At 38.7% G+C, this 16320-nt stretch overlaps 1 protein-coding gene across 1 annotated transcript in view; it reads right to left on the bottom strand.

Moving 5' to 3' along the window:
* LARS2 (leucyl-tRNA synthetase 2, mitochondrial) overlaps nt 1-16320 on the bottom strand; it is an 83068-nt gene that overhangs the window by 11037 nt on the left and 55711 nt on the right. Inside the window, exons 15-19 of the mRNA XM_042888493.1 lie at nt 12432-12535; nt 11115-11297; nt 7956-8125; nt 7152-7229; nt 4743-4854 (exon numbers count right to left, since the gene is read on the bottom strand). Of these exons, the coding sequence (XP_042744427.1) occupies nt 4743-4854; nt 7152-7229; nt 7956-8125; nt 11115-11297; nt 12432-12535 (647 nt within the window). The remainder of the gene's footprint in view (nt 1-4742; nt 4855-7151; nt 7230-7955; nt 8126-11114; nt 11298-12431; nt 12536-16320) is intronic.

The raw sequence follows: 16320 nt of genomic DNA, 5'->3' as shown, positions 1-16320 counted from the left end.
ACATGTACACCATTTCTGGGGACAGATCTTGTGCTCAATCCAAAGCCCTGATCCTGCAATTGGATCTGTGTCAATGGACTTTCACTAACTGGCACGCTAACACTGAACCAAGCTTTCCCCAGCCAGTAACTCACTGGACTGAAGCCTTCATTAACACTGCAGCATATAATGCTACTGTAAATGAGTGAGTTGACAGGAGGAGGAGAGAGGACAAGTCTAACAGCACCTAAGCTCACGGCAACGTTTTATTAGCATGACGTGAGTCATTAATAGTTCATTAAAATAATTCTTCCCCTGAGGTGCTGTTTGGGTGAAGGAGCCGATTGGCAAAATAAGGAGAAATTTAAGAAGAGCGAGGTGGAAGAGCAGTTGTCTATCATAAAGGCAAGGTAGGACAGTAAAGTACTTCTAGTCTTACAGGAAAAAAACATTGGCATAATGAATCTGTTAAATTCTGGAAATGGTGCAGATAGTTTGACATGAAATGATGTAGGCAAGAGAAAAAGATGTGATTATGAAACAGACTGAGGAATGGCTGGTGTGGTGAGGGACAACGGCCAGCACTGAGAGCTTAACAAAGAAAAAAGGCAAGGAGGACGGAAGTCTTTATGGGAGATAAAAGGAAATTAATTAAGGCTTCTGAAACTACGCCACTATTGGAGTTTACTTTCTAACAGGGGATAGAAGAAGACCAGAGCAACAGTAGACAATGACTATGAGGACACATTACCCAAATGCTGATAACCTTTGGATTTAGCAAAATTGAAACAGTAAGGATCTACGTTAAGTAAAAATCCACCACACTAGCAGGCAAACAGATTCAGCTTATAAGTAGCTCAAAGCAGGAATTTCTAGCAGTTGGTAGAGATATCATCTGGATTAGTGTCTTCCTGGCCTCTGCAGTCCCTTCCAAGGATTGTTAGCTTTTACTTCATTCTTCACAGGCTCTTGTGGTAGAACAACTGCAATGGTAGTTCTAATGTTGCTAAGACAATTATACCATTACAATTTCCAATATTTATGTTTCATCTCAATATATCTTAAGATGGGTTTAGCATGAGTATGTGTCTTTCATGCACCGTCACTAATAAAAATTTAATAACGCACAATAAGCAGTTTCATATCCTCGTGTGGGCAGCAAAACACTGTACTACCACAAACAAAACAAAAAAACCCTGACTCAAATGGTGTCTGTATATTCCTCAGATACACGGCTTCAGGAAGGAAACAGATTTCCTCATCCTGTTCCTGTTCATGAACTGCCAAGCTATCAGGCGGATGAACTCTTCCCGCACTGAGGGGCTACGGTAGCTTTTACATTAATAAGTTGTAGCACAGCATACACACTGTACAATTAACACCATCAGGGTGACATGCCAAAATACTGACAATGTCCTCCTCTAAGCAGCAGAAAAAACTACTTCACACGCAAAATCAAAACACTCAGTTACAACTTTCTGGCTGCTAGAAAGTGAGGTACTTAAGAAACCGTATCCAAGCAGCTCTTCCCTTCCCTTCAAACTAGAAATATTTGCTGCCAGTATTGAATTTCAAGCTTCAAACAGCTCACAAAGCGATCAAACTCTTTCTGCAACCTGATGCATGAAAACAAGGTGGTCGTGTTTAAACTGAATCCCATGGGAGAATAACTCTTCAGATGCAAAAGAGGAGTTGCTGTATTTTGAATCTACCTAGTTCTACCTTAGTTATATTTAAAACCTACACAATGTCCTTGGGATATCAAACTGAAGTTGAGTTTGCAAGGCTCATCAACCAGCCAATAAAGAAAACAAACTGGATCAAAATGCTAAAATTTCAAATGAACTCTGATGCAATTCTTACAAACAAGGATAACATTATTATAATCAAAACAGCGTACCTCACTGATGCCAATTAGTCATTATTTAAAATGTCAAGCAAAGCATCTTTAATTACCACTTTAAAATCACTTTTTACATTTTCCTAATATTGTCATTGGTTGGTAATCCTTTAGATTGACTGATCTGCAGGTTACATCCAACTGTATTTAGAGAAGTTTTGTGGTAACCAAGAGGATAAACTATATGTAGGTCACTCCAAAAGGAATACCTGCCATTTATTTCCAGGGAAACTAAAGCAGGTACAAGCATTATTTGACTGAGCAAACTCTCAGCTACAAAACAGTATTTTTCAGCACAGTCATCACCATTAGCTATGCATCTCCACCAGCAATGAATAAGAGCCATGAAGGTGACCCACTGTTTCACAGCTGCTACGACTGCATCAACTGCACGTTGCCCATGCAGCCCATTCTTCATTGGCCTGAACAGATGGAATTCAGAAAGTGCCAAATTCAGGCTGTACAGGGTGTGTGGTAGGACAGTGCAGCCAAGAATGGCAATGTCCTCCACAGTCTTCAAACTGGTACGGGGCCTGGTGTCATCATGTTGCAAGAGAAAGATTGAAAGAGAAAGTTTGAGATTAGTCAGTGTTGTAATGTGGTGGTCAGAGCTGATGGTTTGTCCTGGTCCTGGTTCCAGGAAATCCAGGAGAATTTCCTATCCCAAAAAACAGTGCACTACCCACTGAGGGGTGCATCTTGAACTTTTTCTTCAATGAGGAATTCACGTGTCACCACTGCATGTACTGCCGTTCTGACTCTGGCTCAAAGTGGTGACACCATGTCTCATTTCTGCTAATGATGTGATCCAGGAAATTGTCACCTTCAGCCTCATATTGGCTGCATAGGTCCTGACAAACTTGCATATGGTGTTCTTTCTGTTCCTGTGCGAGCATCTGTGGCACCCACGTGGTGCAAACTCTGTGACATTCCAGCGTTGTCACCATGTTTCCAATGCATTGAAGCCAATGTTCAGCTCCGTACACAGTTCCCTGGCCGTAATCCACCAATTCACATGGATGAGCTGATTCAGACACTGTTCATTTCACAGCGTGACAGCTGTGCACGGCCATCCAGAATGCGTTTCATCTTTCATGGCGCTGTCACACTGCTGAAATGCACCACTGACTGCCTCACTGTGCTCACATCCATGGTTTGGTCTCCATAAACGTTCAGTCAGTGCCAGTGAATGTCAATGGATGCCATTTTTTTTGCTTGTGGAGAAATTCAAATCCACACCTTTGATTCACTTGCACTTCCATGTCAGACAGCATTCTATCACTGCCCGTCTGCTGCCATCTGTCACACAGCAACAACATGTAATGGGATATTGGTGGGAAGGTTCAGCCTCTGCTGCCAGCCATACCACCAATATCTGCCTCCGAGGTTGTGGGCCAACACAACAAAACAGGAGGTATTACTTTTTGAAGTAGCCCTCATGGTCGGAGATTTTCCACCAGCAATCCCAGTCTCAGGACAGAAATGCTAGATGTTGGTGGTTTCTAAATAATACTGCCCTCTTACAAAGAACAGCAGTTAAATGTACATACATTCTCTTGATAAAACTGATTAATAATTTTGATGTAATGTAATGATTACCTTGCTAAAAAAGACCGTATTTCTCATGTTCAGTCATAATATTTCTCAGGTAATAATCACCAAAAATGTTACTTTTTTTTTTTGCCAGGTGCACTGAATTATAACATGCAGTATTTGGACCACATAAGTAGAATTGCATTTTTAATTGCAGACAGCAGCTGAGGACAATACAGTCCTAATTTTTATTTTACATTCTTTTCATTCTTAAGTCAGAGAGCAATCCAGTAAGTGTTCAAAATTCTCATTCTCCAATGATTTTAGCAAAAAAAAAAACCAAAACCAGAGTCCCTTCTGTTGCAGTCAAAACGATCGACAAGATTAAGCTTAACATTTAATAAATCATGCTAATTAAGATATCTGAGTGATTTACTGTCATACTGTGAAACATATTTGATCATTCAGTATCCCTAACAGGCATTTGAATTTCACAGTTCACACGGCACTGCATGTTTAGGTAATTAACCCAGAGAACTTCTGACTCCATCTCAAACATTGTGGAAAACAAAATCAGAGCAATTACTTCAATTTAAATGTAATTTCAACTAGATGGTACTTTCTGTTGAAAGACAATATTGACTAAAAGTAGCATTTTCCAAGTGAATTGTGACTGATCCCCCTCTATTCTGAACAATTAGGCACTCTGAGCAATTAGGTTATTCTGAATATCTTAAAAATACTGGAAATGAAAACAAAATAAGAACCCCCATCCAGTAGGTCCTGTTGTTTCCAGTCTGTGCCCCTATGATACTACTATCAACAAAAGCAGCCTTTCTTTGGCATTTAATAATAGCTCACTGTCACATGCAGCTCTGCAATATAAGCCATTTAATCGCTCCATTCTGTAAACACTTGAAAGCAAAGTTCTAACATGACTGTGAAAAACAAAACTGTTAAAATAGCATCTAAAAGCTAATATTAGGTCCAAAACCACATAGCAGTTTGTGGCCAGCCTTACACAGAATATATTCCTATCTTCCCACATACATCTTGGAACTTCTCCCAATAAACCTTAAAAATAACTGTTGAACTCTAGCACCTACACCCCTTATTTCACAGGTTTTAACTATAGTAGCATTATGCAATTTAGCCCACTTGGGATTCAGACCTCAAGGCTTACAACTGTGGTGAATATAAGGAGGAAAAAAAAAAAAAGAAAAAAAAAAGGCTTTTCTGTCTATCATTCCCACTTCCCAGAGGAAGCTAAATTGCTATATAGTGATCATCAGTCTCTGGACAGCAATAGAAAAAGCAGTTCTATAAATACCTTTCCACATCTCTGATGCAATGTGTGGAGCCATAGGTGCAACCATAATGCAGAGCGTAGCCAAAGCATCTTCATATTCTGCACTGTGAAGAACAAGAGGCCAAGAAGCTTGCTAAGAAAAAAAAAAAGAAAATGAATTGTAAATATGAATATTTGGGGGTGGGAAGTAAAATAGGTCAATTAAGAATAACATGCAGTAACCTATCATTAAAATCACTGCTGGCACAGATTGTTATGAGTGCAGCATAGCCTCTTGTTCATTGCTGGTGAAAACAGATAGCTAAAGGTGGTATCTTCAAAAATGCCATTTTGTAGCTTGCTTCGCCAAGTAGTGTTATTGTGCTCTTTGTAGTTTCCACAGAAACAAATAGGAGGTATTATTTTTAGAGCAATGCATGCATTCTATGTAACAAAACCTAAAATCAATGTCTAGGTTCAGGACAATATAATTTTACAATAAATTATGAACTTACAAGCAGTTCTAGAGATCTCTTGGTCACAGAGTGCTCTCTGACACTGTTATAAAAAAGCCAGACAAGCTGGGAAGCTAATGATTCTAATCCTGAAGGGAATAGTGCTGATAGATCCTTGGGGCTCTACTCTGGCATGGGAATCTGAACACTGACCTGTGTCGACTGATCTGTGGCTGTGAGTAACATTCAGTGCAGCCACATCAACAAGTGCAATCTTGCATAAAATCCAAGCTACCTAAAGAGGTAAACTGCCTGTACAAAAAACCCAGATTGTGATGAATGCAGCATGCTTTTTTGCTGGGATGAGGTTCAGTTAGGTCAGATCCTAGAGCAGTTTAAGTAAGGCTGAGCTTAGTGTCAACATGAGGAGCCCTGGGAGCAACAAGCACAACACAGCCTTCTCTGGTTTGATGTCCAGATTGCTTTTCAGCTTGTTCTAGTAAACGTAGTTTTCCATTTCTTGTAAAAGGTGCCAGGCAGGCAAAATTTGAACTTGAACTCCTCTTTCAATCCAAGTAGAAAAGAACAGCACTAAAAGCAGCTGGAAAAACTTTCTCTTTCTTTGCCTCTGTTTTGACTCTAACTACTTCCCTTGGTGAGTTCGGATTCCACGTTTAATTTATGATTCATCACCCTAATGAAGCAGCGCAGAAGAATGTCAGTACGTGTCAGCTCACGAGGATTACTTTATGGGTGTGACGATCCCCACATCCCGCCTACTGCAAAACTGTCCAAAAGCAATGATTTTTAAACACGGACCACAGGAGAGCTGACAGATGGCGATGTCTTGTCACTGATACTCCTGAGGAAAGCACAAGCTTCAACTGAACAAGTTTTAGTAACTACTACCTGTTTTTTCTATATAGAATTTTCACCCATCTCTTCACTTCCTCCTCTGAAATGGGACTGAAAGAGGAAGTGTGAGCATGCTGTAATGAAATTTGCTCTTGAAACATACAGCGTTGACTTCCTTGATCATGAAATATATCAGTGTTCAAATATTTACCTGTCTGTAGGACACTGATTTTTTTTTTTTTTTTTTAATTCCCCAATTGCTCAAAATGCCTATTAATCACTGAGCTGGAAATAGAGAACTGAGCATCACCCTCCCAGCACCTCACATGATCTCAGATTTTCATTACTTTAGTACAGCAATTGCACATGCCCTACTTAACGTTTTCTTATATTCCTCAACTTTGCCAATAATTTCCTTAGAATCCACAAGATATAAAACCGTTTATCAATGAAGTAGTCAAAAAAATCCAAATCTTAATTTGATTTCTTGTCTAGACTGCATTACCATTACATGTTTGAAGAACTGCTTAAACAGATTTAAGATTAGTAGCAAAGATAAGGATATTTGATCTTTCATTATGAACCAATAAACACATAATCTAAACTAAAAAAACCCAAAGAATTGTAATTTTTGTTTGTCTTCGGAAAGGGGAATTTACAAACTGTCTCACTGACAGTTCAGTGCTGAAAACCATCTCAGAGGAATACAAGATTATAGGTTATTTTCCCTGTAAAAAATGAATCTTCTTTTAAATCAGAATGTTTTTGATCATCCTATAATGCACTACTTATGTACTTGCATACACGTATTGTTTAAAAACAGAACAAAACCAGAAGAAAATGTATCCTTTTGAAATTGCATGATGCAGATGTGACCATCAGAACCTACTGCCTCTAATACTTCCATGCTCTTCCTGCAAAACACCGCATATTCAAAGGATACAGCAATATTAGAACATACCTCTTTTAATCTGAATAGTTCAATATGTGTCCATGAGGCTCTTGAGTCAGTAGCAATGGTAAGGACATTTAATGCCTTTTGGAATTCTGAACCTAGAGTTCAGGCAGCTCTTGCTTTCTAGAAAGACTTACAGGAATAATGACTAACAGAAAAATACCTTTGTTCATATGGCATGCTTACATGGAGTACGTTAGAAAGGCTCATCAGTCGAGAGATAGCTGCATTGAACAAATGATCCTTTGTGAAGTACTCTGTTACCTTGAATTAAAAGAAAAGTTCTGTCACCAATTAATTGTAATTTTCAAAAACTGAATATTACCTTCTATATGGAAATCACTTTGGCATGCAAACAAATCATAGATGCAACCATATGTGTGTGTGAAGGTCCCTGGCCACAGGATTTACATCAGGGAAAGTTTAAGGAAAGTATCTGAAGCTAATTTTGCAGATATTTTTATCTCCTTCTGAGTCTTGCATAACTGATTTGACACTAAAACACAGTATCAGACTTAGCACAAAAGGTGAACAATCATTTCAATAATTTTTTAAGAAACACTAATCTATTTTTTCCCACAACTTTTTTTTTCTTCTCATTTTCTATGAAACTAAAGGCATGACAACGAGGTATGAAGCCAACAGTTCAAAGCAGGTTGTTAGAGATATTCTGCACAATTCACCTAGAGCTATGCTGCTGGAAGTGTAGCTATTTCACACCCAGGCTGATAACATTTTAATGCTGTAACACTTCATCCTTTAAATAAGGCATAGAGTGGATAAATTTTGCCAGTCTAAATCGCACTCTTGCAAAAGAGTTCTGTCCCATGAAATCTGTATCTTATTAAAATTACTTACATGGAGAATATTTTATTTCAGAATGATTTCATGACTTACTCATCTGTGGGAAAGCTCTTGGCCCTCTAAGCCAAGCGTGGTTTTTGCACAAGCAATAAGTCATTTATTCATTTACAAACTGTTTCTTTTTACCTCAGAAATTACAAGATTCTTTTGCTCCCAGATCCTCTTGGCTTCAGCCTTCTCTTTCTTACTCAGAACCTCAGGATTTGGTATGGTTTCCGAAGTCCTTGCCTCAATAAGTTTGGTTACAAGTGTCCAGAGGCGAGTCTGCCATCTCTGAACACCTGGCATAGCATCAGCTGAGGTTAACGAAAGATGGCAGAAACAAGCAGATATCAGTTGCAATGAAAGAAGCCAGAACTTGGAAGCAAAATGGAATGTTTGCTAGAGTTTAATTGAAACAAACAAACAAACCAACCAACCTGAAAACCCTTAGATTTTACATAAGAAATGTAAATGCAATTAAGAATGCCCTCAAAAATGTGTTTTCTTAATGAAAAGAAACCAATAATAAGTAACAAAAGTATTACCTGCAATGGCTTTAAAACATACATGTAGCAGAAATATTTGCTAAATCCATATGGTTATGTCACCACTTGAATCTTCACCTTGTGTTTTAATGACTCAAGAAAACAATTCTACAAGCTCTCATTTTTCAGACTCATGGAAGAATACAAGCATATATACATACATGCACACATGCACACACTTTTTTTTGAGAGATTTCTTTTAAAATTTGAGCTTAAAAAGTACATATACTTCTGTTGCTTCAGGGACTCAATCATGCTAATGATTACTTTTATGATTCCTGGTACCAGAGCTTAACTTGGGAGGACTATAAAGCTCTTCATCCTGAGCTTGCAAGTACTGGTCCTGCTGCATGGCTCTTCAAAGAATGTAACCTAGGAATTGTGGTATAGAGAAGCCCAAGCTAATGCTGCTCACAGCTAGCTGTTTGTGCTGAGTGATGCTGGGCCACTAGGGAAGGTACAGCTTGAGCTTCAAGATGTATCAGAGTTCTGCTACACTGCACGTCACTACGTCACACCGCACAAGTGTCTAACACAGGTGCATTATCCTCCTGCACTAGGTAAAAGCTTAACTGGACAGTAAAATACAACCTGATAGATTATGCCTGTGATCCTCAGGAACTCTCTTAGGTGGGATGCAGAGTACAATGCTCTCTCCAAACTTTTAATCTCCGTTCATATTGGAATCTTGTACACCATCTAAACACTGCAGGCTTGGTATTCTCCAGGCTGTAGTTATGCTGTAATAAACTGCTTGTATGTTGTATTTTGTTGTAAAGAAATTAAGATCAAAAGCTTACTGGAGACTTAAGAAACCCTTGTCACTTTTTTTTTCTTAATTTATCTTTAGCCTGCTAAAATCTCACTGTGTTCCATGTTTTACAACACTCTTATAAGACGACACAAATCACTAATCTTCGTATTTCTCAGGTGGTAAACAGCTTGGTTTGAATGACTACCTGCATTTTCCTTGCACTGCACGTGCTATGCTAGGATTTCCCCACCCTTCTTCTGCCTGGAGAACCAGAGGGACACCAAGGAGACTAGAAGGGAACTATTCAGGGACCACACAGGGACGGGGAAGCAAAGTCGAGGTGAGGAATGATCCCCTTTAAACACAGTTATATTTGCTTCTGGACTCAACTTCAAACACCTGTGGCTCTGTGCAGGACCAGCAATAAGTGCTGCTCAGTGACATCTCTCTGGCTGCTCCAGCCAGCCAGGTCCTGGGCACCACACAGCAATCACACACGTGTCATCCAGTTGTTCAGCCATTGCATTATGTTTTGTCTACCTGTATGCTGGAAACTTAGTCCAGTAGGATACTGTTAGAAATAGTATCAAAAGTTTTGCTGAACCCAAAAAAGATTGCATCTACTGTCTTCCTTTGGTCAAATAGATGGGTAACCTTGTCATAAAAGGAGATTCACTTGGCTAAACAAGACTTTCCCCTCATGAACCAGTGTTAGCTGTTGACCAATGACTACATTTTCTTTCAGCTATTTTTCAGCAACTTCTAGAATAAACTTTGCTGTAATAATAGCAGGAACTAGAAATGAGACAGATAGGCCTGTAAATATTAGGATCTTCTTTTATTGCCCCTCTTGAAAACTGGGACCTTGCCAGCTTCCAGCCAACTGAGACTTCTCCAGATTCCCAAGATCCTTTAAAGATAATTGACAGAAGTCTCACAATGACATCAGCTGGCTCTTTGAGTGTCCTGGGATGAATCCCACCAGGCCCCATCCAGCTGCAAAAGAAAATCCTACACAATTTTGGGGTTGGCCGGGAGTTCATCTGCATACTGTTAGGGACACAGAAATTAGAGCTTTCAGAGCTTTTTTTTTTTAATAGGCATTATCCTTTCACGTCTTTCACATTCCCTCGATCTGTGCTGCTGTGATTAGATGGAGGCAGAAGGCCAACCAAGAAGTCGTTAAGTCCACTCTGCCAGTATATGTAAATGAATGCGTATGAATATAATGGGTGACAAGTATCAACTGAAATTGTGCTTAGTACAGACTGAACTAAGTAGCAAGAAGATAATGCAAGAATAAAGATATATGCATGTTTTAAATCAGGCATGGGATGTTTTACAAAAGCCTTGTGCAACAAGACAACTGCATTAAAATATATGCATCAAGTCTACATTAAAATGTATGGGCCACAGGAGAAATTAAGACTTGTCAGTATGACAAATTGCATGTTAGTGAATAAGTGAATAAGGATGATAAATCTTATTTAAGAGCTAAGCTCATAAAGGTATGTCCTGTGTACAAATATTAGTTATTACGGACTCTGATAAATGAGATTATTTCAGGAGGTACTTTATGGTCCATCTTACAAAAGACATTGCACATGTCTAAACAAACTAAAATAATAAATAAGAAAAGAAGTGCCAAGTTTAATCTGTAATCTGACACAATTCCATCAAAGGAAAGCATCTTAGAATAAAGAAAATAATTTGCAAACAATCATTTTCAATCAACAGTAGCTAACAAAAAAAATAAGAGAATAAGATCCAGATTTGCACTCTAGTTCAGAAGAAAACACCGTTTCAGAAATGTGTTTCATACATCTCTCTTTTTTCACATCTTGTAGTATTCCTGCAAGCCTGCTTTGCAGTGACAGTTTTGTGACTCCTCTTTTAAAAGAAAAAAAAAACAATCAAAATTGTTTATTATAATTTTTTGTTACTTTAACTTTTGTGTTAAGATACACTAGGAAAAAAAACCCCACAACATAAAGTCTGACTTACTTTTAGTATCCCATAAAATATCTTGTTCTGGAGGAGCAGCAAACAGAATGTAAAGTCGTATGGTGTCGATGCCATACTCTTTCATTAATTCTTCAGGATCTATTCCATTGTGCTTAGATTTGCTCATTTTTTCCCAAGTGACTTGGACTTTCTCACCAGTTTTTAAGTGAACTGGTTCAGTGCCTAGATATTATGACAAACACAAAATGTTAAAATGAATTTTGCTCATTTCAAACAACAATTCAGTTTCCTAAGTCAGAAAAAACTATTTGTGGTGAGTTGGTTTGGCTTTTCGTTCTTCCAAACAGTTTAAAAAGAAAAATAATTCAAAGAAGTAACAACCTTTTTCCCTGCCAAATTTTTCTCCCCTGAGATTTAAGCATTGTTATAACCACACCATTTAAAACCTCATAGGTCGGTGTACTTATCTGGGACAGTTTTGGCCTACTGTTAGCTTAAATAGACCCCGGGTTCATAACTTTAACTGCAGTAAGTTATTCTGACAATAACCTGCCTACTGTTGCATGAATTTAGGGACAAATAGGGGTATTTACACAGCATAACAAGAAAATTTTGCAAAAACACCTGCAAACTTTTCTAGAACAAAATAGGATAACAGACCACAGTATGTGTAAGAGGTTCATTGGTTGGCTGGTTGTTGATGGGGTTTCTTTTTGTTTTTTTTTTTTTTTTGTTTTTTGTTTTTTGCTATCTTATAGGATTTGTATGCAGGAGAAAGTAGTGAAAAGACATGGCTGTGTGAGAGGTTCTTGAGGGAGGGCAAATGCAACCAAGCCTCTCTTGTTGCTACAGCTCTCCAGACAAGGGCTGCCGATCCAGCTTATGCAGTGAGGGCATGGGGAAGAACTGAGAAACAGTATTTTCTCCTATTCTCATTATACATCCCATATGTGTCTAATTCTTATTGAATACACTAACAACCATGTTAACTTTGCCACAGTGTTCATGTAGGTTGTCTGTCTGCTGGAACTGCTAACTTCATTCAGCAAGTTGCTGAGCACTGTTGTTATAAAACTTTGGATCCTTTGGACTACAGTAGAGCTAAAATGGTATCATAGCACTGTTGCTGTATGTGGTTGCAATTAAAAGTTGCTAGATTAGTAGGGTCTCTGCACACTCAGCAGTGGATATGAATCCCAGTTTCATGGAAGAGACTCTCTGGTTTAAATATTGCAAGGGTTTATTTTTCCCCACCTAATTTTCCCAGCACTAAGATCTCTATGTCCCTTTTTAACTGAAATAGTCTCTGACTTTCTGGGCGCACCTGTACTGGTTTTCTCACATGTCCTCTCTTACCAGTGAGATCAACTTCCTCTCTCTTCAAATATTGGCCTGTTGTTCTTAGTCTGAACGTCTGATTCTTGATAAGACCTTGAACCAAAAGCTTATGGAAAGGCTCCCTAAGGATGGAAGGAAAAACAAACTTGTAGGTTGAAAACAGCTGTTAAAGGATACTTACGATAAGCCTCAAATGTCAGATGGCCAGGGGTAGATACTTAATGAAACAAGAATTTCAAGTTCATTGCATAACTGGCACCTTAGAAAGAGCACTTTCTGCATTTATTCATGGTGCCTCGCTGACAAGTGTAAATACCTATTTGCATTTTGTACACATTCTTGCATCATAATTTAGTACAGAATTATTACGCTGTCACTTTTCAAATTAGCATAAAGATAATACAGAAAAGTTCCTTGCCAACTGGACAAGTTCCCTAACTCTAAAACCCCATTTGTAAAAGTGAGCAAGTATGAACTGTCACTTTTTTACAAATATTTAGTTCTAGCTTCTCTCTGAGAAATGCAGTATTGTGGAACAAACCAAATTCTTGCTGCACATTTCTTTCTATAAACTGAGAAGATAGTTTCTCCAACACAAGCATTTGCAGCACAGACATGAAAACAATGGAGAAAATGAAGAAAAGGGCAATGCTAGAAAGTTCACCTTAGTGGATCTATTTATGGTTGATATTTATGCAAATCTTTTATATTATATTTTTATCATCTTGAATAGTAAAGCTCTACTTTTCTAATTTACATCAGGGAAGGTAAGTTCTCATTAAATGTGTGTACCGTAGAGATAAAAAGAGCCTTAAAAGCACCAGTGCCAAAGGCAGAATTTATTTCTTGCTGAGTGAACTTCTAAGTAAACACTTTCCTAGTTGGCAGATACATTATTGCTGTCACCTTCTTTCAATGACCTTGCATTTCTAATTCACCTAGTCAGCTTTATGTCATCGTTTTCACTTTAAAAGTACAACAAAGTTAATCTCTAGAGGTTTTGATCAGGAAAGCAAAAGCAACCCCAAGATGGCTAGGAGTGTAGGAGTGTAGGAGTAGGAGTGAGACCCAGAGGGCATGGAGTCTGGGGAGTTTCCTCAAGGAATCCTCAGGTAAAAAGACACTGGTTACCATCATTTTGGAGGACATACCAGTCGGACCTGTACTTCATAATGCTCTCATGTGCTCAACATGCAGCAGTTTGAATCACCCACAATTCCTCCTAACAAAGGCCCACATAGTTACCAAAACACTTAAGAACAAAGGATGCATCACTTGTATTTACATTTTTTCCAAAAGCTGGAATAAATTCATACATCTAAGGAAGAAACAGTAAGAATAGGCTTCCACATTTTACTTCCCGTGTACCAAAAAATCATAACACAAAACACTACCGATTTGTAGAGTCACTGTTGTATTTTCACAAAATATAAAACATATGAAAATTTATCTCGTTAAACCACAGTTATTTATTAAATATAGTATTCAATCACTAAATAATACAACATTTATGTATGATTTTATAGTACTGAAGCAGTTGTCTTCCAAATGCTACTCCTTAAAAAAAGCAACAGTCTTCATAGTTAACATTCAACATATTCATGTCTGAACAGGAGTTTCCTTCCTTGCATATTTTTCATACTTTCAAATATTGTCCAAGTACTGGCAAGTACTACTGGCAAGTGCATCATTCAGTCCCCAAGCAGCACTGGTCTCTACTATGCTGCCTGGCTTTATCAATGATTCGAAGCAAGAACATTTCTGTACATATTTTTTATACTCAGGTTTAAACATAGGTTGCCTGAAAAATCGTGTTATTTGTAAGGAATTTAAAGGATCTTCGGAAGACAAAATTTCAAGTCAAATTTAAAGAGTAGAAACAGAAAAATGTATTTTAAAAATAGGAAGCAGTCATCAACTCAGATCTCAAATAATTACCTAAAATTATCTAAGTCAATTAAATGATGAAAAAATCAGGAACAAAAGTCTTGCATCCTATCCGAGATTAGAGAGTATAGAAATATTTCAGGAGTGAACTATTTGGGATAGTGCTTTTTCTACAAACTAAATAAATTACACTAAGGAAAAACTAAAACATTTTTTCTCCTATAACCGAATACATCAGACTGTTTAATAACTCAATTTAAAATAGCTACACTTGTTACTATCTAAAGTAAAGCTAATGAGGTAGCCAGAACATCAAAGTCAGATAAGACTGTCCACTGGAAGTGATTTTTCAAGGAACACTTATTTTCAATGACAAACTGCTAGTTCAGATCATATGCCAAGTTATTAAAGGCTGAATGGAGAAATGAGCATTTCCTATTTTTGTTTATGCTGACAGAGGCTACAAAAATGCAATACAAAATACATTACCAAGTATGGGGAGGAAAAAAACCAACATTTGTTCCTAGTGGGAGACCACAGGAGAATAGAGAAATGCCCCAAACAAGAAAACCAGAGCCTGTCTAATAAACACAGAGCTCAGAAACTAAGCAGTTTTCCCTTATGTGCAGAGTGCCTTTGTCAGTGTTGTGATGGCTCCATCACACGGTCACACGCAGAGTTACACTGCCTGTAGCTCGCAGTGCTCCCCAGCAGTCAGTACAAGGTGCAGACTTGTTCAACACCTTCATCAACGCCTGGATGGAAGGACAGAATGCACCCACAGCAAGTTTGCTGAAGATAAGAAACTAGGAGGAGTGGCTGAAGCACCAGAAGGCTGTGCTGCGATTCAGTGCGACCAGGACAAGCTGATCGAGTTGAGCGGAGAGGAAGCTTACAAAGTTCAACAAGGGCAAGAGCACAGTCCTACACCTTTCAAGAAATAACTATATGCATCAGTACAGGTTTGAGTCTGACCTGCTGGATGATAATCTCTGTGGACAAGAACCTCAGTGTCCTGGTGGACAGCAGGTTGGCTGTGAGCCAGCAATGTGCACTTGTGGCCAAAAATGCCAATGGTATCCTGGGATACATTAAAGAGTGTGGCCAACAGGTCAAGGGAGGTTTTCCTCCCCTTCTACTCTGCCCTAGAGGGCACATCTGAAGTACTATGTCCAGTTCCGGGCTTTTCAGTTCAAGCAAGAAAGGGAACTTCTAGAGAGAGAGCAGAGGAGGTCTACAAAGATTTTAGGGGCCTGGAGCATCCCCCTGAGGTTGAGGTACCTGCATCTTTCCAGCCCAGAGGAGAGAAGGCTGACAGGGGATCTCATCACTGTTATAAATATCTGAAGTGTAGGAGTCAAATTGATGAGGTCAGGCTGTTTTCAACAGTGTGCCCAGTAAGAGAACAGCAGCAATGGGCACAAACTGGGACCTAGGAAGTTCCATACAAACACGAGGAAAAAATTCTTTACTGTGAGGGCGACAGAGCACTGCAACAGGCTGTCCACGACCTCAAGACCCTCCCTAGATGCTTTCCTGTGTAAACCACTTCATGGAACCAGCTTTAGCACAGGTGTTAGACAAGATGATCTCCAAAGGTCCCCTCCAATCCCTTTAATTCTGTGAGTCCACAACAGCACTATTACTGGACTCAGAAGGACAGCCCTAGAAAAGGAGCTTACTGAATGTGTTTGCAACCCACATCTTCAGAAAGGTTGGGAGAGCCCAATACCATGTCCTAGAGCTAAGACAGGAACCTGGCAGCTGAGTTCAGAAGGTCATGAAATGTGTTAGTTACTGGCAATACTGCAGAAGGCCAGAATAGAAATGAAAGATGGCATTGCGGGGACATTTCAGGCTGAAAAAAGATCAAATGATATTGGACATTTAGACTTTACACAGTCAATAGTTGAGTGCTTTTACTGAAAATCAATGTTTGTGATAAAGTCCCTGATGAACTTTGAAAAGATGTGATACACTTCCTTTAGAGAATAACCTATTTCTGTCATACAGGTATCTT

Source organism: Lagopus leucura, unplaced genomic scaffold, assembly GCF_019238085.1.
Source record: "Lagopus leucura isolate 7727_CA_CO unplaced genomic scaffold, USGS_WTPT01 Super-Scaffold_100157, whole genome shotgun sequence".
NCBI classification, from domain to species: Eukaryota; Metazoa; Chordata; class Aves; order Galliformes; family Phasianidae; genus Lagopus; species Lagopus leucura.
The sequence above is the reverse complement of the archived record's forward strand: the minus strand, read 5'-3'. Positions and strand labels throughout refer to the sequence as shown.